The sequence below is a fragment of the Microcaecilia unicolor genome, chromosome 7 (assembly GCF_901765095.1).
Source record: "Microcaecilia unicolor chromosome 7, aMicUni1.1, whole genome shotgun sequence".
Lineage (NCBI taxonomy): Eukaryota > Metazoa > Chordata > Amphibia > Gymnophiona > Siphonopidae > Microcaecilia > Microcaecilia unicolor.
Window position 1 is genome coordinate 244710062 of NC_044037.1, and position 23257 is coordinate 244733318.

At 43.4% G+C, this 23257-nt stretch overlaps 1 protein-coding gene across 1 annotated transcript in view; it reads right to left on the reverse strand.

The window, feature by feature from the left end:
• The window catches only part of PKP4 (plakophilin 4), a gene marked incomplete in the record, with an annotated part of 553440 nt that overhangs the window by 124179 nt on the left and 406004 nt on the right, over window positions 1-23257 (reverse strand). The window contains 7 exon segments of the mRNA XM_030210570.1: window positions 344-456; window positions 575-659; window positions 8444-8639; window positions 11506-11656; window positions 17501-17674; window positions 17842-18033; window positions 20604-20721. Coding sequence (XP_030066430.1) covers window positions 344-456; window positions 575-659; window positions 8444-8639; window positions 11506-11656; window positions 17501-17674; window positions 17842-18033; window positions 20604-20721 — 1029 coding nt within the window.

Consider the following 23257-nt stretch of genomic DNA (forward strand, 5'->3'; position numbering starts at 1 on the left):
GGACACAGGGAGGGAAGGCCAGAAGAGAGGCGATCTGCGACTGCCGCCTTGAACCCAGGGGGCCCGGAGCCGTGGAGGCAGGCAGGTGAGACCGCGGACTGCAGCGGCAGGGGGAACGATTGGGGGGGGGGGGGGGGCGGAGGCGGGGCGGCCTTGGCCCGGCCTAGTCTCTTGGCGGCCCTGGTACCATGCAGAGGTGTCTCACTTAGGGACTCATGGGTAGATGCAATTTGATGAGGGGTGCTTAAATCTTTGCATATAACTGTAGATCTGATGCACAGTTAAATATCTGGTCTATTTAAATTCAATTTAACACTATTTACAAGCTATTAATTGACCTGATTGAAGGACTGGTGACATTTGTTGATTGGCTGTAGACAAGGATGGATGTGATTTGAATCTATCCCGCTCCAATGTTGATACTGGTGTAATAAAGTGACTCTGATTCCAACCATCCTGTGTGGAGGAAACAAACAAATGTGTATCAGATACATTTTCATCAAAATAGAGGATTTAACATTAGTGAATGTCATTTCAAATCATTATGAACTGTGAAAGCTAATTTTTTGATTACCTTTTTGTAAATGCTACGGAGGTCTCGATATTGCCATAACATATTCAATACTTGGGCTGCTGCTTTAACCACTTTTAGTGATGATCTATGGAGGAAGAGAGAGTAATGAACTAGTTTACTCAGTCTTAAAAAGGAGGAAAAAGAATAACTAATCCGAGTAAGGCTTTTTCATTCTCTTCAAGCCATAGAAAAATTCTGATACTACCAAGTGCATGGGCTTGGCATGTAAGAGGAAGTCTGTACCCCCGACGGCCTGCATCACTTACCAACTAGCTTAGATTGTGGGACATGTCCTCTTTACAACTTCATGGTCAACACAGCTCTTTATGGAATCCTCCCTCTGGGCATGTTATGTTGTTCCCTGCAACTGCTGTGCATGGTCCTTTGATTGGGCCACGCCACCTTTAATCAGCTGCAAGATGCATGGATATGTTTGTTGAAAAGCAGCAAGTAGGGCTTTTAGGGAGGGGAGGGGCAGGGCAGTGCCTTAGCCTTTTGTCTGCTACACTGTTGCTGTGATTCTCTGTTCAACTCAGGTCTTCCTTACTAATGGACAGATGATTGAAAGCCCCGCCCTGTTCCAAACAGCGTTGGAACAGCGCGGGGCTTTACCGCCCCTATGATCAGAGATAATAGCATGCAAATTTAAGCACGCTATTATCTCTGATCCTAGGGTAAAGTGCGGGAGGATTGTGCCTGATCATGTGCTCAGGCACAATCCTCCCACACTTGTTTGATAGGTCTGGGCTGTCAAAAGCGTAGACCTGTCAAACACTGGGGCTGGAGGTCAATGGGTCCATAGACCCCAAACAGCATGGCTCTGGTGGCCTAGTACCCCCCACCCCAGCCAAGCGACATGGGGCCCGACCCCCCCCCCCAACACAAGTTCAGGGGTGGCTGGAGAGCCGGTGGGTCACCAACCCCCTTAACTCCCTCTAGCGTCCCCTCAAATAGAGCCCTGGTGGCCCAGTGGGCCGCAAGTCAACCCTCCTTGACCTGGCGATCTACTGGTCCTCTTCCTCACCCCCTACCTTCGTTGGAGGAGGGAGGCGGCCTCCTTCCTCTTCCATCGGCGCTGCCTCAAAAATGGCAGTGCCCAGCCCTGCCCAGGCGGTCTTCACACCATACAAGGGAGTTTCTCCTGCTCTTGTGGGGGGGGGGGGGGGGGGGGGCTGCTGCATTGGGGGGAATGGGGGGCTCACCATTCCTCCCCAATGGTCTGCAAACCCTAATGTCAGCTCTGAGCTGGCACAGGGTTTGAAACGGACAGCGCATCAATATTTGGCATTCTGCTCGCTGATCATTGGGGAGGAATACATTTACTACTTGTGCTAAGAGCCCTGTTTTGCATGCATTTGCATGTTAGTTGCATTCAGAGCACACAAGAACGTTGTTTCATGTGCTTGGGGGCTCTGATCATGGGGCGTAAGCAAATGCAAGCGCTAATATGGCGCTAAGCCTCTAGCACCTGCGTTTGCTTCTGATCATCGGCCCATCAGTTCTAGTCTGCTGGCCTACTCTCTTTCAGCAACAATGCCCCAGCATTCCGAAGCAGTTATCCTGGCCCACTGCATGTACACATGGTGTAAGACATCTCTGTGCAAAACAGTCATAACAAAGCAAAGGGAACAGGCACTAAAGAGTACTAACTCCATAACTCACATGTCTAAGTACTTAAAGTGTGATGAAACTGGTTAGAGGTTATCACTGAGGAGGATAGGGCTGAACCTCCTTGGGCTGGACAGTAAGCTCTGGGGTTCCAACATCTGCGAAAAGGGGGCTGGGGAATGGTATTTGCAGGCACACACCTTTTGTTCTGCTCAAAGTGGGTAACCAAAACATCAATGCCTCTGTAGGAAAAGGAAAGGGATTTGGATTTAGCTCATGCCTTTTCTCAGTAATTCAAGGGAAGTTACATTCAGATACAGTATGTATTTTCCAGTTACTAGAGGCTTATAAACTAAGTTTTATACCTGCAGCAAAGGACAGTTGAGCAAATGGTCCAAAGTTACAAGGAGTGCAGCTGGATTTGAACCAGGCTTCCCTAGTTCTCAGCCCACTGCTTTAACCATTAGGCTAGTCTTTTACTCCTGTGGAGGAAGCAGGTGTGACACAGCTGAGAAACAGCTCCAGGATCAAGGCCTTTCAGAGAATCACAGAGGCCTGGGTCAGTACAAATTAGGAGGACCCAGTCTTGGAATGCGATAAAAAAAATATATATCGGTGAAGTGACATCGCCAGCTCAAATAGCCGTTTGAGCTGAACACACTGCTGAATCCGCACAGGGCCTCACTGACTGGAGAGTCACTGACCAATCATGAGTTGACTGCCAAGAAAAACAACTGGCATATTTGCAGGAGTTTTCATATCTTTGTGGGAGCCCCAACATGGCCACGAGGTGTATAGCTGACAAGCGGGAATAGAGATCTCCACTGTCAGCTTCTGATCTAAACTCAAATCACACTCGGTGAGCTGCAGGAGTGGCTAAGGGATACCAAAGGTGATATTGCTATGGTCCAAGCCAAGTTGAAGCTTGCAGTAGATATAAGAACGAACAGGTTGGAGGTGGGTATGTGTTTGAACAAAACTGAAATACGAGTTGAAGTACTTGCACAGGAGTTGCCTGCTCTAGAACAAATTGCTGCCCTAGAACATTCTGATAGCGGAGCGTCTGACAATTTTGTGGACTGTAAAAGATGTAGTTCTTAGAATTTCTGAAGCCACTTCAGCAGTGGGGAAACAGCCTGTAGACACCAAAATAAGATTGGAACAGATCCACAGATTCTTCCATAGGCCAGATCTCCTGAGAGATAGTCACCTGCTTCCACCACTGTATGACCAAAGAACTGATCACTGTTAAGGCGAGGGCAAGAAAAAAAACACAAAACAGATATTTTCAGATACATCACCCATGACTGATCAAGCAGCAAGACATGAAAGTCATGACTGAGAAGCTTTGTTCAGAAATTATTAGGTACTGCTGGCTCTATCCCTTTGCTACGAAGTTTACCATTAGCAGCAGACATACACTGCACATTCAAGAGGCTCTGCATGAGGCTGGGTTCTAGGATGTGGATCTGTCAGTACAGAAACTGGTGCCCCGCAAGGATTATGTCAAGTAAGAACAAGTTCAGAATGGGAAAAATATTCTATTCCAGCATCAGGCTAAGAGAAGACCCTGGTCAAAGACAGGGGAAACTTGAGGCTCCCCAAGAATACAATGTGTATTTTGTAGCATGAAATAAGGGGCAATGAACCATAAGAGGAATCTATTTAATCTGATGGGTACAGTGTGCTTCTACTAGGGTCCTGCAAATAGCGGGAATTGGAGGCATCGCTTTGGGGTTGAAAAGCATTTTTCTTGCAACTATGTTGCTAACTGCAGATCTTTAGCAGATTTCTGCCTAATTTGGATTCCCTTTAACAATTCAGCAATTGAGACTCAGTAAGACCAGAATTGGTGGAATCGGTTGCAGCAACTGATAGAAAACAGTTCAACCCATAAATTCATGCCGACCATTTGGCTGATGACATATTGTGAAGTGAAACAAGCCTATACTTATTCAAAATCTCCCACCTTCAAGGAGTACTGAAAAAGACTGTACATTTGCTAGATAGTTCCAAAGAATGTGATTACTTCCTTGCATGATATGGCACAGTCAGCTCCAATAAGATACAGCATTTGGTTTCCACAGCTAGAGAAAATACAGTTGTTATTGTGTTCTAAAAGAACGGCTTGTACTCCCTCTGTACTCTTCATACATATTGGATCTATTGCCATAGGCTTGATCAAAAGAGAACTGAAAATCTAACTCAAATTCCTTAATTAAATCAAGCTCTGGCAGTAATACCTTTTCCGTGAAATTATCAAACAAACGAAAATATTCTTCAACTGATGTTTTTAAACTATATGCAATTTTTGCATAATGAATTACTGGGGATGTATGCTCCTGGGAATATTATCTCCTTATGGAAGTTAGTTTTGCGCATACTATGTCTATGTTGCTAACTGCAGATCTTTAGCAGATTTCTGCCTAATTTGGATTCCCTTTAACAATTCAGCAATAGAGACTCAGTAAGACCAGAATTGGTGGAATCATTTGTAGCAAAGAAAATATTGGTTTTGAACCTCACTCCTAAGCCAGGGTTATGCTGCACATGAAACCAGTCTCTCAAATGTACTGAGGACAGTCACCAGAGTACCTGTACCATGCCAAAGAAAGCATTCTTCTGGAGTTCATAAGAGCTGGAGTAGCTGCCTAAAGGTTAGAGCAGTGGGCTCAGAACCTCTTGTGACCTAAGGCAACTCATTTAACTTTCCACTACCTCAGGGATGAACTTAAATTGTAAGCCCTCCAGACTAGAAAAGGTGTGAGCCATATCCTAACAACAATATGTATAGCCAAAAGGACTTTCCCTATGAGGAAAGGCTAAAGTGGCTAGCGCTCTTCAGCTTGAAGAAAAGGCGGCTGAGAGGAGATATGATAGAGGTATATAAAATAATGAGTGGAGTTGAACGGGTAGATGTGAAGCCTCTGTTTACGCTTTCCAAAAATACTAGGACTAGGGGGCATGTGATGAAGCTACAATGTAGTAAATTTAAAACGAATCGGAGAAAAGTTTTCGTCACTCAACGTGTAATTAAACTCTGGAATTCGTTGCCAGAGAATGTGGTAAAAGCAGTTAGCTTAGCAGATTTTAAAAAAGGTTTGGACGGCTTCCTAAAGGAAAAGTCCGTAGACCATTATTAAATGGACGTGGGGAAAATCCGCTATTTCTGGGATAAGCAGTATAAAATGTTTTGTACTTTTTGGGGATCTTGCCAGGTATTTGTGACCTGGATTGGCCACTGCTGGAAACAGGATGCTGGGCTTGATGGACCTTTGGTCTTTCCCAGTATGGTAATACTTATGTACTTATGACTGCAGTGAAGGTTTGGGAGGTGGGGAGAAGAAGGAAAAGGGGAGAGATACAGGATTCAATGAGGACTGCAGAAGCCATAGTTTACAGATAAAATGCAAGCGTCATATGAGGATTTTTTTCTTAACACACAGGCACACAATTTGTGCAAGTTACATCCATAAAAATGCAGTACTTTTGTCTGTGCTCCTGAAGGAATTTGTCTTAAGGTACTTGCAGCTGAACATGTAGCCATGGCAATCATTTCCCAGGGGTTAAGAATGAGATTGTGGATTCTCTGTTTGTTGCACATGGTCTGGTTTTAGAAACTGGTTCTAACAGCAAACGCAATGAGGGCATTGTCCTAGCCCTGAAATAACTGTGGATTTTTGGTGCTTTGAGGCATGGGATTTGCAGCTCAGATCCACTGACCCTGGTACTTGGAAAGCTTTAATCCAGGTCTACTAGGTGTAATCAACTCCCTCATTGGAAAGAAGAAGAATGGTCTGGTCCAAGAGCGCTGAAGATGATTACACTCTGTCCACAAGGCATTTAGACATCGCCACGGGAATGATGCACAGTCACCTGGCTAGGCTGATCATCTTTGAGAAGGTACAATGTTGGCTTAAACCAGTTGTAAGTTTCACGGTAAAGAGGGTAATGTCAGGGTAGGGGCAGAAGGCAGAGCCCATTCACAATACACAGAGGTTCATCATTCACAAGTATTATTTTATTATGGCAGCCTCAGTATAAGCAAAGTAGACTTCTTTTAGATAACATTTTACCTTGCTTTCTTTGTGGCACTGAATGCTGAAATTAGATGCAGCTAAAAGAAATGCTAGGTTTCTGCTGTTACCCTTATTCTTTCCAGTTACAAGTTGTTCCTGCATACTTGGTGGTGACCAGATGGGCAGTGGTGAGGTGATTTTATTAGTAGGCATCTCAGAATTAGTTACTTTTATGATGCAAATGTAAAGAGCTATAGTTCTGTGATACCTGAGGGTGGGTGCTATTTTGTGGTCTACTGGGACCATTCTCCTTTAAACAGATTCTAACTCACTGCAGTCCAAGTGATCTCTTGAAGCAGCAGGTCTGCAAATTAGGGCAGCAGAGTGCTACTGCCTCCGTTATTCTGGCCAGTATCATACAGTAGATTGGTAAGCAGTGCTCGACAGCCTAAGCATCTTATGTTAGGCAGTTGGATGGCATTCCCTGTGGCATGTCTGGTTAACCCTCTTCTTGTTTTCCTGTGTAGTCTAAAGACCACTGACAACGGATGATATGGACTATAAGAGCACTTGGATAGAGACAGATGAGGTCCTACATGTTTGGTTTTCATAGATCAGGGAGTGCTAGGGAGGTAAAATTCCTAGAAACAATAAATAACTGCTTCTTGGAGCAACTGGTCCAGGAACTGATAAGGGGGAGCTATTTTAGATCTAATCCTTAGTGGAATGCAAGGCATAGTACAAGATGATGCAAGAACTCTCTGTACCAGAAATAAGCCAAATTGACAAATTAAAGAGTAAATCACCTGGACTGGATGGCACACACCCTAGGGTACTGAAAGAACTCAAAACATGAAATTGCTGATCTGTTAGTGATCCGTAACCTGTTGTTAAAATCATCCATAGTAACTGAAGATTGGAGGGTGGCCAATTTAGCATCGATTTTTAAAAAGGGTTCCAAGGCTGATCTGGGAAATGACAGACAGGTAAGCCTGATGTCAGCGCAGGGCAAAATAGTGGAAACATATATAGACATGTTTTAATTGGACAGAATCAGCATGGATACAGCCAAGGGAAGTCTCGCCTCACCAATTTGCTTCATTTGTTTAAAGGCATGAATAAACACATCAATAAAGGTGAGCCAGTTGATGTAGTCTATCTAGATGTTCAGAAAGTCAGAGAGACTCCTGAGAAAATTAGAGAGTCATGGGATAGGAGGCAATGTTCTGCTGTGGATTAGGAATTGGTTATTGGACAGAAATCAAAGGGTAGAATTAAATGGCCATTTTTCCCAATGGAGGAGGCTGAATAGTGGAGTGCCACAGGGATCTGTACTGGTACCGGTGCTATTTAACATTTATAAATGATCTGGAAATTGGAATGACAACGGAGGTGATTAAATTTATGGTAACACAAAACTATTGAAAGTTAACACATGCAGACTGTGAAAAATTGCAGGGAGATCTTAGGAAATTGGGCATCCAGATGGCAGATGAAATTTAATGTGTCCAAATCATAGTTAACTGAAGCTAGGGTCCACCTTACGAGTTAGCACTCTAGAAAAAGATCTAATGTTATTGCAGACAATACGCTGAAATCTTATGCCAAAAAAGCAAACAGGATGTTGATAGACAAACAGAAAATTGTTACTATTTTGTCCAACAAGTGGGTTTTTAATCGGTGCAATTAACAGCTTTCTACATCTCTGGGCCATAAGTATACAAATAAGTACAGTATCTTGTGAAAATAAAAGCAGAAAATGGGCAATTTTCACACTGCTCACATTTACCTGTGAGCTTTGCACCAGTTCATATGTGTATACACTCTCTTTCCCTCCCCTGTCTGCGGAGGCTTACACCTGCTTTTTCTGCATTCTTTGTCCATAGTATTGAGTACACCTACATTTGAATATCGAATCTCCATACATTTTCCTCCACTCATCTAAGCAACTGTGGGTAAAAGAATGAGCATACTTTTAAGTGCATAAAGAGGGGGAAATTTCAGACAGCCCTTCTACCTGAGTAAACTAATATATAGCTGGGTAAATGTTTTAAAAAAATCATTCCCAACAGAAATCAATTGTCAAACAGCTTCTCTAACCAGTACAATATGTTGCAGACAACTACAGGAAATTGCTTTGCTTATTATCCAGGGCAAACAAAGAATAAAGCAACAAATTTAACATCTGCAGAAAAAGTTGTTACAGCACCCTTTCAAACTGGTATTCTAACTGTACACTTGCCTGTCACCCTTTCCTTTTGTTATATTCACCAGCTTTTCTATCCCTCCTGTGTCAGCTAGTGCTTTGGCATTTTCCATGTTTTTACTGGTGACCTCATGCAGAGCACAGCAGATTGCAGCCACAGTGTCATCAGATAATATGCTTGTGCCATTTCCTCCAGGAAGCCTGTTCACAAGGTCCCGCATGGCATATTTACCTATAAGAACCAAAGAACTTGAGTCAAATCTAAATTCCCAAATTTAAGTTAGAAAAAAAACAATGTACTTTTCAAAATCACAAAGGAATACTATCACTATAAAGCAGCAATGCTCAACCTTTATCACTCCATGGGCTAGAGATGTGCATTTGTTAGTGCACATTGGGTTTATTAGTTCACCCTAAGTAATTTTAGCGTGTACTGACAAAAATTAGCTTGTGCTAAGCTTATACTAAGTTTTAGTAAATATGGCCTTTAGTATGTTCAAAAATTTAATTAATGCATATTGAGCTAAAAATTAATTTGCATTCAATCAATTTGTGTGCATTAAAAAGTTCTGTGCATTTTTAAAAAATTAAAACAAAATGACAAACAAAACACAATGAAAATTAGGAAATATTTGATGATATACTTGTGTACATCCGTACCATGAGCTCTTTTTATGAAATGGTTCTGTAGCAGATTATGGGTGTGACAACCATTAGTAAATGACCCCCTATGTTTGTTAATGTGACTGGCTCTTGTTTTGCATATATTGCCTTGTGTTTATGCACCCCTAAATTTGCTATTAGATTCTCTTGTAGGCTACAAGGTGTACAATTTCCTTTGTCGATTGCATTCATTTACTGAAATGTATGTTTTGAGAAGTGTGTGATTTTTCTAATAATTACTTGATTATATGTAATTTTCAAAGGGGGTCTTTTACTAAGCCTCAGTAGCGTTTTTAGCTCTTAGTAGAAATCAGCTGGCGGTAAATGCCTAGATATCAATTGGAATATAATGGGCTTCTCGGTGTTTACCACCAGCTGATTTCTACAGTGAGCTAAAAACACTACAGCGGCTTACACCCTCTAAATGAGGTGATCCAAAAGAGCAACAGGCTGCGTATCTTGATATAAAGTCAGCAAGAGGTGAAAAATAAAAATTTTGTTCAATTATTACAAGATAGAAACCCACATTTTTCCAAAATAAATTTCAAGTATCAAATAATGAAATTTTTTCAAAATACATTTTTGTTATAGCATTGCCATAGTGGAACAGACTGAATGTCCATCAAGCTCAGTTTCTTGTTTCCAACAGTAGCCAATTCAAATCACAAATACCTGGGAAGGTCCCAGAACAAGATCGAAGAGTCTTTTCTGCTTTTCTATTTTTTTTTATTTTTTAACTCTTTCCAAGGTCTCAGTCCTTTTGACATTTCTTCTCTATATCCACTATCCATTGTTCATCCGTCTGTGTCCCTCTCCCTATTCTCTTGTGTCCAGCATTGTCCCCGTGTCCCTCTCCCTACCCCGATAAGCCTTCCACACCCAGCATCCCTTCTCTGTGTCCTTATCCCTCCCCAGTTCCAGCTTCTTCCTTCCTTTCCTCCTGTACACCTACCCTGGAATCAGCATTTCTCCCTCTATCTCCTCTGCTACACCTGCCCCTCATCTATCACCCTACCCACCACTTGACCAGCATATTTCCCTCCTGCACCCTGAATCCCCTCCCTACCTGGTCTGGTATCTCTCTCCCCCCTTCCCATCTCCCTTTCTGGTCTGGGACATTCTTTCTCCCACCACTCTCCTGGTCTATCATCTCTATTTCTCTCTGTCCCCTCACCCCCTTGCAGGTCCAGCATCTATGTCCCCTCTCCCTCCCTCTGTGCAGGTCTGGTCTCTCTGCTCATTCCTCCCACCCCACATGGATCCAGCAACTCTCTCTGTCCCCCCCCCCCCCCCCCCCCCTGGGCGTAGGTCTGGCATCTCCTCCCCCCCACCTTCCCGTGTCCCTCCCAAAGCAGTAATAGAGTAATAAAGAAGGTATAGACAAACTTGTAAACCTATTTCTTTGACCAGCTTGTTAGATTATTATTTTAGAGGAAATTCTTTTTTAGTCCCCTGGATGTATTTTGACAAACATACAGGCTGAGTCCATAAATTCAAGAGTATTTTTCTGGCAGGTATTTCTCACCTCATTTAGGGGCCCTTTTGCTAAACAGCAGTAGGGCTACTGCATGGGTAGCGCACAGCAAACAGCACCACCGCAAGGCATGCTGAGACGTCACTCAGTATTGGTGTGATGAGCATGCGCTGATCCCCGCACTTGAAAATAGAAATAATTTTCTAGGGCATGGGGCAGGGAGTAGGCGTGCCCTGCAGTGATCAGGCAGTGCATGGCCATTGCCGAGCGGTGCCTGATTAGCACAGAAGCCCTTACCGCCAACTAAATAAGTGGCGGTAAGGGCTCAGATAGGAACGGCCACATGCCAATTGTGAAATTAGCACATGGCCATTACTAACACAAATTACAATTCTTCCACCACGTTAATCGTAGTGCAGCAAGCTCACATGTTAATCGCAGCACAGAGCACTTTCTAGCGCAGCCTGGTAAAAGGACCCCTTAAAGTTCCAAATAATTTCCAACCTAGAACACTATATTTTTATGCTGGACTTAACTCGTATGTTATTCCCCTGTTGAGGCTGATGTCATTAGTGGTGCTCTGCAGTTAGTTTGGTGGAATGCCCTGATATTTGCAAAACAGTTATCTTCTCCTGAGAGCTGACACCACTCAAAACCACGAAATGCTTTAACTCCACAGGCATATAATTTTATGTTTTTCCATGGTCTTGAAAGTATATGTTCCTTGTGACATTTTTAAAACAGAAATAGAACATTCTAAGATGTAATTTAGTCTGGTTATCTCTCTATTGCAGTAGATAATAGATTAACCCACATCCATTCAACAAAAAAATCAAATACATAGTTCTTGCTTTTGTATTCTCATAAGACTTCCAACTAAAAAAATAAAGTCAGTTTAATAAGCATCTATGGAAGACTGCATTTCACCTCTTTCCTTGCAAACCTGATGCTTCATACATACCAATAAGTTCCTTGTTACGAAAGTCCAACGCCATATTTCTTAAAGCAGTTGCTACAGAAGCAACAACTCTGTCGTTGTCCATTCTCAACAGTTCCACTAAGATTGGAAGCCCCTTTTCCTTTCTGACTGCAGCTCGAATATATGCTGCAAACTATGAACATAAAACTCTCAGTTACTACCAAGGCATCATTTTGATTGTATATGTACCAGTGGCGTAGCCAGAAGTCAATTTTTGGGTGGGCCAACAGGTTGGATGGGTGGGCACTAGACAGTGGTGTGCTGGTAAATGTTTAACAACAGGCTCTCTCCCCGGTCCACCTCTGCACCCCCCCCCCATCCACCTGTGCACCTCCCCTCAAAATTGCAGAGCTGGCTATAGCCGGGGAGAGAGCCTGGGGAGGGTGGGGGGGGGGAGGCAATGCATTACTCTCTCCAGGAAAAAAAACATTAAATGATCCCAGGTTCCAATCTAATTCATGTTTAATGTGGGATAAAATGCCATAAATAAGTAAATAAATATAAACTTTTAATGTTGAGCACCTGATTCTCAAAGTGGACATGTTCCAATCATTATAATGAAAATAAAATGATTTTTTTCTACCTTTGCTGTCTGGTGACATTGTTTTTCTGATCATACTGGCCCAGTATCTGATTCTGCTGCTATCTGTCCTCTTTACTCCGTTTCCAGGGCTTCCTTTCCATTTATTTCTTTACTTTCCGCTTTTCTTCTTCATTTCTTGCTCTGGGTCCTCCGTAGACTTGACTGTCCAGTGGATCCAGCTTCTGCCTATTTTCTTCATCCATGTGCAATTTTCTCCTCTCTTCCTTTTCCCTCATCTCATCTCCTTCCTCACTCTTCCCTCCCCTCCATCCATGTCCAGCATTTCTTCTCTCTCCCTTCCCTCTCCTCCATCCATATCCAGCAGCCTCCTCTCTCCTGCCCTTCCCTCCACCCATCCATGTCCAGCAACCCTCCTCTGCCCCCTGCCCTCCCCTCCATCCACCCATGTCCAGCGACTCTCCTCTCCCCTCCATCCATCCATACCCAGCAATTCTCTTCTCTCCCCTGCCCCTATCCATCCATCCATCAATCATCCCCAGCAATTCTCCTCTCTCCCCTACCCCCCACCTCCATCCATCCACCCATGTCCAGCAACTCTCCTCTTCCCTCCATCCATCCCCAGCAATTCTGTTCTTGCCCCTCTCCCCTCCATCCATCCATTCCCAGCAATTCTCCTCTCTCCCCTGCCTCCCACCTCCATCCATCTATCCCCAGAAATTCTCCTCTCTCCCCTGCCCCCACCTCCATCCATCCCCAGCAATTCTCCTCTCTCCCCTACCCCCCCACCTCCATCCATCCATCCATCATCCCCAGCATTTCTCCTCTCTCCCCTGCCCCCACCTCCATCCATCCATCCATCATCCCCAGCAATTCTCCTCTCTCCCCTACCCCCCACCTCCATCCATCCACCCATGTCCAGCAACTCTCCTCTCCCCTCCATCCATCCATACCCATGCAATTTTCTCCTCTCTTCCTTTTCCCTCATCTCATCTCCTTCTTCACTCTTCCCTCCCCTCCATCCATGTCCAGCATTTCTTCTCTCTCCCTTCCCTCTCCTCCATCCATATCCAGCAGCCTCCTCTCTCCTGCCCTTCCCTCCATCCATCCATATCCAGCAACCCTCCTCTGCCCCCTGCCCTCCCCTCCATCCACCCATGTCCAGCGACTCTCTTCTCCCCTCCATCCATCCATACCCAGCAATTCTCTTCTCTCCCCTGCCCCTATCCATCCATCCCCAGCAATTCTGTTCTTGCCCCTCTCCCCTCCATCCATCCATTCCCAGCAATTCTCCTCTCTCCCCTGCCTCCCACCTCCATCCATCATCCCCAGCAATTCTCCTCTTTCCCTTGCCCCCCATCTCCATCCATCCATCTATCCATCCCCAGCAATTCTCCTCTCTCCCCTGCCCCCCACCTCCATCCATCATCCCCAGCAATTCTCCTCTCTCCCCTGCCCCCCACCTCCATCCATCCATCATCCCCAGCAATTCTCCTCTCTCCCCTGACCCCCACCTCCATCCATCCCCAGAAATTCTCCTCTCTCCCTTGCCCCCCACCTCCATCCATCCATCCATCATCCCCAGCAATTCTCCTCTCTCTCTCCCCTGCCCCCCACCTCCATCCATCCATCATCCCCAGCAATTCTCCTCTCTCCCCTTACCCCACCTCCATCCATCCATCCCGTGACTCTCCTCTCTCCCCTCCCCTCCATGTGTCCAGCGATTCTCCTTCACCCCCATGCATCCTTCCTTCCCATTCCACCTGCCCGCCCTCTCTCTGATGGCAGCTCTTCCCAGACGCTGCCTACCGCCGCCACGATCTACCTCCTCCCTCTGTCTCACTCTCAACAGCAGCGGTAGCAATTCAAACACGCTACCTCCTGCTTCTAACCCGGAAGCGTCTCCTCTGCAGAGGAGACACTTCCGGGTTAGAAGGAGGCAGCGTGTTTGAATTGCGACGCTACCGCTGCTGTTGAGAGTGAGACAGAGGGAGGAGGAAGATCGTGGCGGCGGTAGGCAGCGTCTGGGAAGCGCTGCCGTCAGGGAGAAGGAGGCAGATGCAGGATCAGCGCTGCCTGCTCCCTCCGCTCCGCTGCTGGGTGGGCCTGAACCCAAACTGTGTGGGCCTAGGCCCATCCAGGCCCACCAGTGGCTACGCCCCTGATATGTACAAAAATGCAGAGTCATGACAATGCCTGATCATTTTAATAAACCATACCTTAGGCGAAGCACTTCATGTATGTTGTGGATGACATTTTATTGCTCCTGACTGATCTGGACCAAACAATACCTACTTTGTCTCTTATGGACGTATTTGGTACCTTCTCAGGTGATCAAATAAACTGAACTAAATCTGGAAATATTACCGTTAAATACATACTCTGTTCTAATTCTCATTTTTCTTAATATCTCATTGAACTGTCCCGAGAAAGTATCACTTTATTTTGGAATTTGTTTAAGACCTGACTTGGACTCTACTATTGCTGTGAATGAAAACAGACTAATCTCACAAATTCAGTCTTTGTGCTAAATGGACCCCCTTGCTGTTATCTTGGTAGGGGGCGAATTTCTCATAGCAAGTGCCAGAGACCTCCTTTTTATATGAAGTATAAATTCCTACATAGATGCAACTAAATGTCCTGTATAGAGTCTGTAGTACTGTGCTGCATTAAACTATTTTTGTTGTGGACAACTATTACTTGGTATACAAGATCAGCAAAATTAACTCAATCATCATAATTTTTGTTCCACCAAGCTCACTGGACCCCTGGGAAAAAGCATTATGTGAAGACGTTTTCTTTCCCTCTTTGCTAGTTCTGAAGACGGAGATTGGAACAATGGATCATCTTTTGTTCCAGTGTGGTTATACAAATGTATTTTGATCTTAGGTGTGGACAAAAACTAAAGAATATCTACCTGTGTAACCCTTCCCTATGTATGCATGTGTTATGCTGAGAGCAATTCAACAAAAGGCCATTCTTAAAGCAGACCATCAGCAATTGAATATTCTGGTTGCTGTGGCTTTCCATTGTTATTTTGCAAACGTGGAAAGACACTACCCAGTTAAATGTTCGCTTCTGGTGGAATTCTGCCTGCCTGTTATACGCTATGCTATATCTGTCTTATATACTACTACTACTTAACATTTCTAAAGCGATACTGCTCAATTATCCATGAAGGACTTCTCCGTAGTGTACAGCTTAAAAATAAAATAACTCTTCTCTTAAAGAGGAAATTACAATCAGTCCTCTAAAAATAAACTTCTTTCAAACTCCACAAACTCAAGCATCACTAACTTATTAAAACTCGTATATATAAGTTTTTTTAAATTTCTGGAAAAGAAAAAGTGACATCTCCTGTTTTGGATCTTTAGGCAATGAATTCCAAAGTCTAGCTCCGTGGACTGAAAATAAACTATGATGAATAGACTTACAACTTACATTTTTAAAAAACAGAAAACCCAGACAAAAAGTCCTAGAGAAGCAAAGTTTAAGGATTAAAGTAATGTCTTTAAATTGTATACATTTTTGAACAGTCAATCAATGTAAATCATTCAAAATAGGAGTGATTCTATCAAATCTATTCAAACCAAAGATCAATCTTGACACCATATTTTGCAGAAACTGTAAACATCTCTGTAGCCCAGCTGAGACATTATTATACAGAGTTGCAATAGTCCAGCTGAGGAAGTAGCACTGCCTGAACTATAATTCTAAAACTGCTCAGAGATAATGAGGACCTAATCACTCAACTGTAAGCCGGAATTTTTTTTTTTAACTGAGTACATTAATTTGTTTTTCATATGATAGTTTAGTATCTAGTATAATACCCAAAAAATTTGAATGATTATCAATTGTTAATCTTTATCCAGAAGCTAATGTTACTATCTTATCTGGGAAGATGATCAAAATCTCCAAACCACAAAAGCTTAGTCTTTTTGCTTATTCTATTTTAAAAAATGTGTAGTTGCCCATTCATCAATACAAAGACAAGGAGGCCACTGCAGAGAAACTGGGTCTTCCCTAAAACAGAATCTGGAATTACAGATGTCAGTTAGCTGTGGATGTCATGTTTTAGTAGAAGTTGTCTGGAAGTCTATTTCTGTCTTCACTGACAGTATTGTCAGCTGGTCTTGTTAGGTTTATTGTATATAACAATTAATGGTATTGTTCTATCCCATATGCCTTCCCTTGTCAAAGAAAAACCAATAAAGAGTAAGACATTTTTTTAAAAAGGGGAGGGTAGTTTATAACAGGGTTCCTGGTTTAACAGATTAAGAAGGTGTCATTTTACACACTATTTTATAATATTTAAAATATATTTTACAAACATTTATATTATGTCTTTATAAAATAGTACGCAAGTAGGCACCTACTTGTTTTCATAAAATGCTAGCCCAAGTACTAAAAAGAGTGCCGGCCTTGCAGCAGATATAATTGTCTGCGCCTATAATTAAGTACACATGTAGATTAGCAAATATTATAATCTACCCACATACTGTGCATTCTGCTCAAGTTCCACCCAACTCTACCCCAGTACATGCCTACTAGCAAAGCATGCACCATCATCTCATGGTGTGTACTTTTATGCCAACTGGTATTTTAGTAAAGGCCATTTATTTGTGTATGTGGCCACGCATGAAAGAAAATGACGCAAAATTACCTCCCTAGATGTTACTGTCAATAGATTTCAAAAGACGGATTTTACAGGACTCCACTATCCCAAGGCAAAAGGTGGCAGCGTACATAATAACTATGAAGTTATATAGTTCAGTCACAGTGTCACAATACAATTTACAAGAAAGTGAATGAAATACAAATCTGAATAAAAAATCATTTAGGGGGTAGTTAAGAAGTGCTATAGCCATAATGCACATTATTTGCCCTTTTATTATATTAAAATGTCAATAAAATACATTAAGTTACCATAATGCACATTAATCTAAGTTACTATGCGATACATAATGAGATGCAACGCTAGTAAGGTCTCAGACCCAAAATAGACACGTGGCAATTTTCATTTTGCCGCACGTCCATTTTTGGCAAAAATTTTAAAAAGACATTTTTTTACAGGTGCGCTGAAAAATGATTCTGCGCGTGCCCAAAACATGCTTCTACATTACCGCAGGCCATTTTTCAGTGCACCAGCAGAAATCTTCTTCAAACTACAAAGACCCTCCTGTTTCTTAAGGTGATATACTTGGTTGCTGAAAGATGGAAGGAGTTGCACACTACAGTGCAACAATTAACAGTGATACAGATCATGAATAAAAAAAAAGTGCTCTGCTATATTAATAAAGATTACAATTGGTATTATCTGGCAATTGAATTACTATCTCCTTTAGAAATCAATACATCAGTTTCATTAAGACTGCTTTGATATAAAGCATTTTAGAAAGATTTTACTGGAATGCTCTAAGCACAGTGATACAGTACCTTCCAGTTGCCTGCAGAAAGATTCTGGAGAGATCCAGCAGAACCTTCTAATGTAGCAGGGTTGGAACTTTCTGCTAGAAGGGTCAGATACGGTTTCACTACAGAGGGATGCCATAACATTTCCACACCTTTGGGAGACTTAGAAAATCCTGGTATTGGGCCAACTCCATCCCACTGTGTATAAAACAAGATTACTTTAGATTAATTTATTAAAAAGCTCTTTAGAAAATGAGCAGAAGCCTCATTGACTTTTTATTGCCACAGCCCTGTTAAATCTGTTTGCTTAATCATGCAGCTGTTTTTTGCTAATGCCATTCTTGTAACAAGGATATGATCCTCACCTGATCATCTTGCGGCTGCCTTTTCTTCTTCTTTTTCTTTTTTCCCCAACAACTTGACTCTGAATCTTTGCTAGGAGACTCTTTGCCTATAAAGGCATCTAATTCACTTATGCCTAGCAGTCGAGCCTGTGGTACTTCTACTTCTAGACGATACGATAGATTCCTCAGTGTGCAAACACAGTTCTCCACAGTCTGGAACATGTGAACAGCAAATATCCCATCATTAATCTCCAAGAGACATTATAAAACAGAAGAAAGAAGATAGAACGAAGACACTTAAGAATATGTGGCTACCAAAACAGCATATAACTATATCCCACAGTACGTTACTATGATGGACCTAGGAATTTAGCACTTATGTGCTCAGTGCTAATCTTCCAACTAAATCCCTAAATAAACTAGCACAGGTCTATTCGAAACGTTTGAGTATTACCATAATTGAAATATTTTTGGATTCATTTAAAACCTTTACACATAGGACTAGATTCTATATATGGTGCCAAAAAAATTGGTGTGGAAAAAATTGCGCTTAGTGCTATTCTATAAAACCGTACTCAACGTTAGATATGGTTTATAGAATACGTGTAGTGCCCGGACCCACGACTAAATTTAGGCGCGACCGTTTACACCAACTAAAACCTAGTGTATATGCTCGTGCCTAACTTAGGTGTGGATCGGGCATACTCTATAACTGCTTGTAATTTCTACAAATGCCCACAAGATGCCCATGAATACCCTCCCATGGCCACGCTCATTTGAGATCTGTGCATTAGAATTTATGTGCACCATTTTAAAGAATACACGTACAGAACTACGTGTGTAAATTCTAACTAGTGCTGATAACTGCTTGTTAGTGGTCAATTATTGGTGCCAATTGGCTTGATAATTAAGTTGTGCACGCAATTTGTTTTCACTGCCAAATTTGTGCGCACAACTTTAGTTGTCATATATAGGATCTGGGGGGATAGTGTAAAAAAAGGATTTTAAAAAGTCTAAAAATACATTACAATACTTAGGCCATTATTTAAAAAATATATTGATGTGTACATAACACCATTTATATGTGTACATTGCATACACATACAAATACCAATTTCAGAAAACCATGCAGTAATTTCAAGGGGGTCTGGTATGCACAGAACTAAAATCTACATGTGTAATCCCCATTTTATGAAAGGCACACATGTGTATGGGAAAAACTTCCACATGAAACTTTATACCAGCTCAAAGGCATACATAAGTTTTAAAAAACTGCTTTTTTCAGCCAGTGCTTTACAGGACAGGTTAAGGGAGTCACTCACTTTAATCCCCCACTGTTTATTGCCACCTTCAAAACGAAACCTACTACTACTAATCATTTCTTTAGTGCTACTAGATGCACACAGTGCTGTACACATTATAAGCAGGTATTTAATCTGTCCATAGAGGGACCACAATCTTTGTATCTGGAGCAATGGAGGGTTAAGTGAGTTGCCCAATGTCAGAAGGAGCTGCAGTGGGAATTGAACCCAGGTTGCCAGGATCAAAGCCCGCTGCACTAACCATTAGGCTACTCCTCCAAGTTAAAGTAATTGGCAGCACTTACATATATAGATTTGTAAAGTGAGGCAGCTACACAAGAAGATACATGTGGAAGTTGCAAATCAGCACCTCCACATAAAAGCTGTTGGGTTTGTGCTGTTCATTCTTTTAATGTGCATATTTGTAAAATGGCCATTCTCGCCAAACGTGTCAACAAAGACACATGAACTCCTGCAGGTATTTTAGACAAAGCTCTGCATCAGGAAACTTTTTTCTAAAGTGCTATCAGAATTGAGTACACCTTCACATGGATGTTTCAAATTGGATCCCTACATTCTCAGCCCCAAAATCGGAACCGAGACTTCCGGGTCAGGATGTGTGCATTTCCGGTACTTACTTTAGAAAAGAATCTGCTGACAGAGTCTTTTCTAAAATACATGCAAGAATGCATGTTTATGTACTGGCTACATGCAGTAAGGAGCAACCATTTTACAATTGTTAATATCTAAATCATCGATGGAGGCAACTTGGCAACATACACGCCCAAGTGTCAGCACTTACATGGGTGAGTTGGTGTTTCAGAACCTAAATGTGTAAGTGCCAACACTCAGATGTTGGCATCTGCCATTTTAGAACCTATACATCTAACTGTTCCTACTTAAGCTGCAATCATTACAACTGTCAAATGGAAGGGTGGGGGAAGAAGAGTAACAAACACTGGGGAATTACTGTGCTGCCCCAAACCAGCACTTTCACAAAATCTCTTTATGCCCAGGAGTAGCTGTAAATCCTGACACTAATCTCACTGGTCACAGATGTATATTCCTCATTTCAGAAGGGGAATGCACATGTATGTTTTGGTTTTGCTCTAGTCCTACCCAAACCATGAGCCCTTGCAATGTACACAAATTGCAGATTTACATTTATAAATCCCAGCTTCCTAAAACTGGGTTTTTATACAGTTCTTCAATGTACACATATAAATACCAGGATTTACATATGTAAATTGCAAATAGGGCTTCTAAAATAAAGATTTCTATTTCAAATAGGGTTAATGTCTCTTATGAATTTATGATCATACAGTTTCACAGTTTAAGTAAAAAACAAAAACAAAAAACAACAAAAAATAACTGTGTTCTTCTGTATGTATGTAAACTACACACACAAAAAAAATCACATTGGACAACATATAAAATGTTTGATACCATAGACCTACTTAAGCTTTTAAAAGATGCACAAACCTTGCTATCATAATCTGATGTGTTAACACATGTTTGGATAACATACAGTAGTGAGTCAACCAGTCCTTCACAAGACCGCATCTGTTTACGTGCTTCCTCTCCAGCAGAGCTTAGATTCCTAAAGAACAATTAGGATGGGAAAATTAGGTTCTTACCGTGATAATTATCTTTCCTTTAGTCATAGCAGATGCAGCCATTACAGATGGGTTGTGTCCATCAACCAGCAGAGGGAGATAGAGAGTACACTTTTTTCAGTGCCTCATACCAGCTTGCTCCACTGCCTCTCTTCAGTATTTGAAGCTTCCAAAGCAGTATGGCAAACCGCAATGGGAATAATATAAGCTTTCCTCACAGCGAACGATGGCCCTACAACAAAGGGCATTAACTCAGAATGGAGAGAATGAAACATCCTCCCGGAGGGCATAAACTCATCCTCCACTGAGACATAACTGGAGGGAATAAACTCATCCTCCCGGAGGGAATAAACTCATCCTCCAAAACATGAAACTGGAGGGAATTAAGTCATCCTCCTTTAATTGAACAAGAATCCCGAAGACTGTTTTCCGACTTTCTCCCAAGGACGGAATCTCCAGGAAACACGAACAGAACCTGAAATAGATTTACAGCAGATAGCATCAGACAGGGAGGGATCATGGCTGCATCTGCTATGACTAAAGGAAAGAAAATTATATCGGTAAGAACCTAATTTTCCCTTCCTTGTCATCATGCAGATGCAGCCATTACAGATGGGATGTATCAAAGCAATCCCTAGATAGGGTGGGAACAAGCCACACCACGCGCCAGCACTTGCGCTCCAAAATGTGCGTCCCTCATGGCAGCCACATCCAGCCTGTAATGTCGGGCAAAAGAGAGCTTAGAAGCCCATGTTGCTGCACTACAAATCTCTTGCAGAGAGAGCACTCCAGTTTCAGCCCAAGAGGAAATTCCTTTAGTGGAATGCGCCTTAAAGGAATCAGGCGGAGGCCGGCAAGCAAATAAGCTGAAAAGATAGATTCTTTAAGCCAGCGGGCAATAGTGGCTTTAGACGCTGGAGACCCTCTGCGAGGACCTGATAGCAAAACAAACAGATGATCAGAGGTCCTGAAAGAGTTAGTAACTCGCAGATACTACAGCAGAGTCCTGCGCACGTCCAACAGGTGCAATTGCCCAAAAGATTCTGGAAACTCCTCCTCAACAAAGGAGGGCAAGAAAATAGGTTGGTTTAGGTGAAACGCTGAAACCACCTTAGGCAAGAAGGAAGGCACAGTCCGAACCGTGACCCCGGACTCTGAAAACTGCAGAAAAGGGTCTCTACAGGACAGCGCCTGGAGCTCTGACACCCGCCTCGCCGAAGTAATGGCCACTAACAAGACGGCCTTCAGTGTAAAATCTTTCTCTGAAGCACGCCGAAGCAGTTCAAAGGGAGCACCCTGAAGGGCCTTCAGCACTAGCCCCAGGTTCCAAGCTGGACAAGGTGCATGCACGGGAGGACGGAGCCGAAGCACCCCTCTAAGAAACCGTGCCACATCCGGATGAGCAGCTAAAGACAAGCCTTCAACCTTGCCACGCAGGGAGGCCAACGCTGCCACTTGCACCCGCAGGGAATTATAGGCCAAGCCTTTTTGTACACCATCCTGCAAAAAGTCCAGAAGCGGCGAGACAGGAGCCCGCAGGGGTGTGATCTCTCTGGAAGCACACCAGACTTCAAACTGGCGCCAAATCCTGGCATAAGCCACGGAAGTGGAACGCTTGCGGGCTTGCAGGAGTGGTAATTACTTTATTGGAATAGCCTCTCAATTGCGCCTTCTCAATCGCCAGGCCATAAGACCAAATCGGCCGGCGTCCTCCATGGTCACCGGACCCTGTGACAACAGGTTGGGAACCAGAGGTAACTGAAGGGGATCCTCTACGAGCATCTGTCGGAGGTCCGCATACCAAGGCCTCCTGGGCCAATCCGGGGCGACGAGAACCACTTCTCCTGGATGCAGCCGAATCCGCAGGAGCACTCGCCCTATCAAGGGCCACGGAGGGAACACATACAGTAGGTTGGGAGGCCAGGGTTGAGCCAAGGCATCCAACCCCACCGCGCGAGGATCTCTCCGTCTGCTGAAGAAGCACAGGACTTTGGCATTGGTGCTTGTCGCCATTAGATCCATCACGGGCTTGCCCCACTTGGCACATATCTGCAGGAACACTTCGTCTGCAAGTTCCCACTCTGCTGGATCGATCTGATGCCTGCTTAGATAATCGGCTTGCACGTTGCTCTGACCTGCAATGTGAGCTGCCGACAGAAACTGTAGATGCAGCTCGGCCCAGTGGCAAATTTGATTGGCCTGCGCGGCTAGAGCTCTGCACTGAGTGCCGCCTTGTCGATTTATGTAGGCCACTGCTGTCGAGTTGTCCGACATCACTCTGACAGCCAATCCTTCCAGGGTCACCTGAAAGGCCAGAAGCGCCTGAAACACCGCTTTCAACTTTAGGCAGTTGATGGACCACTCTGACTCCTCGGGTGTCCATAGACCCTGGGCATGCTTCCCCTTGCAATGTGCGCCCAAGCCTTTCAGACTGGCATCTGTCACCACTAGGCACCAATGAGGGAGCACCAGCGGCATTCCTCGCCGCAGCATGCTGTCTGAGAGCCACCACTCCATGCT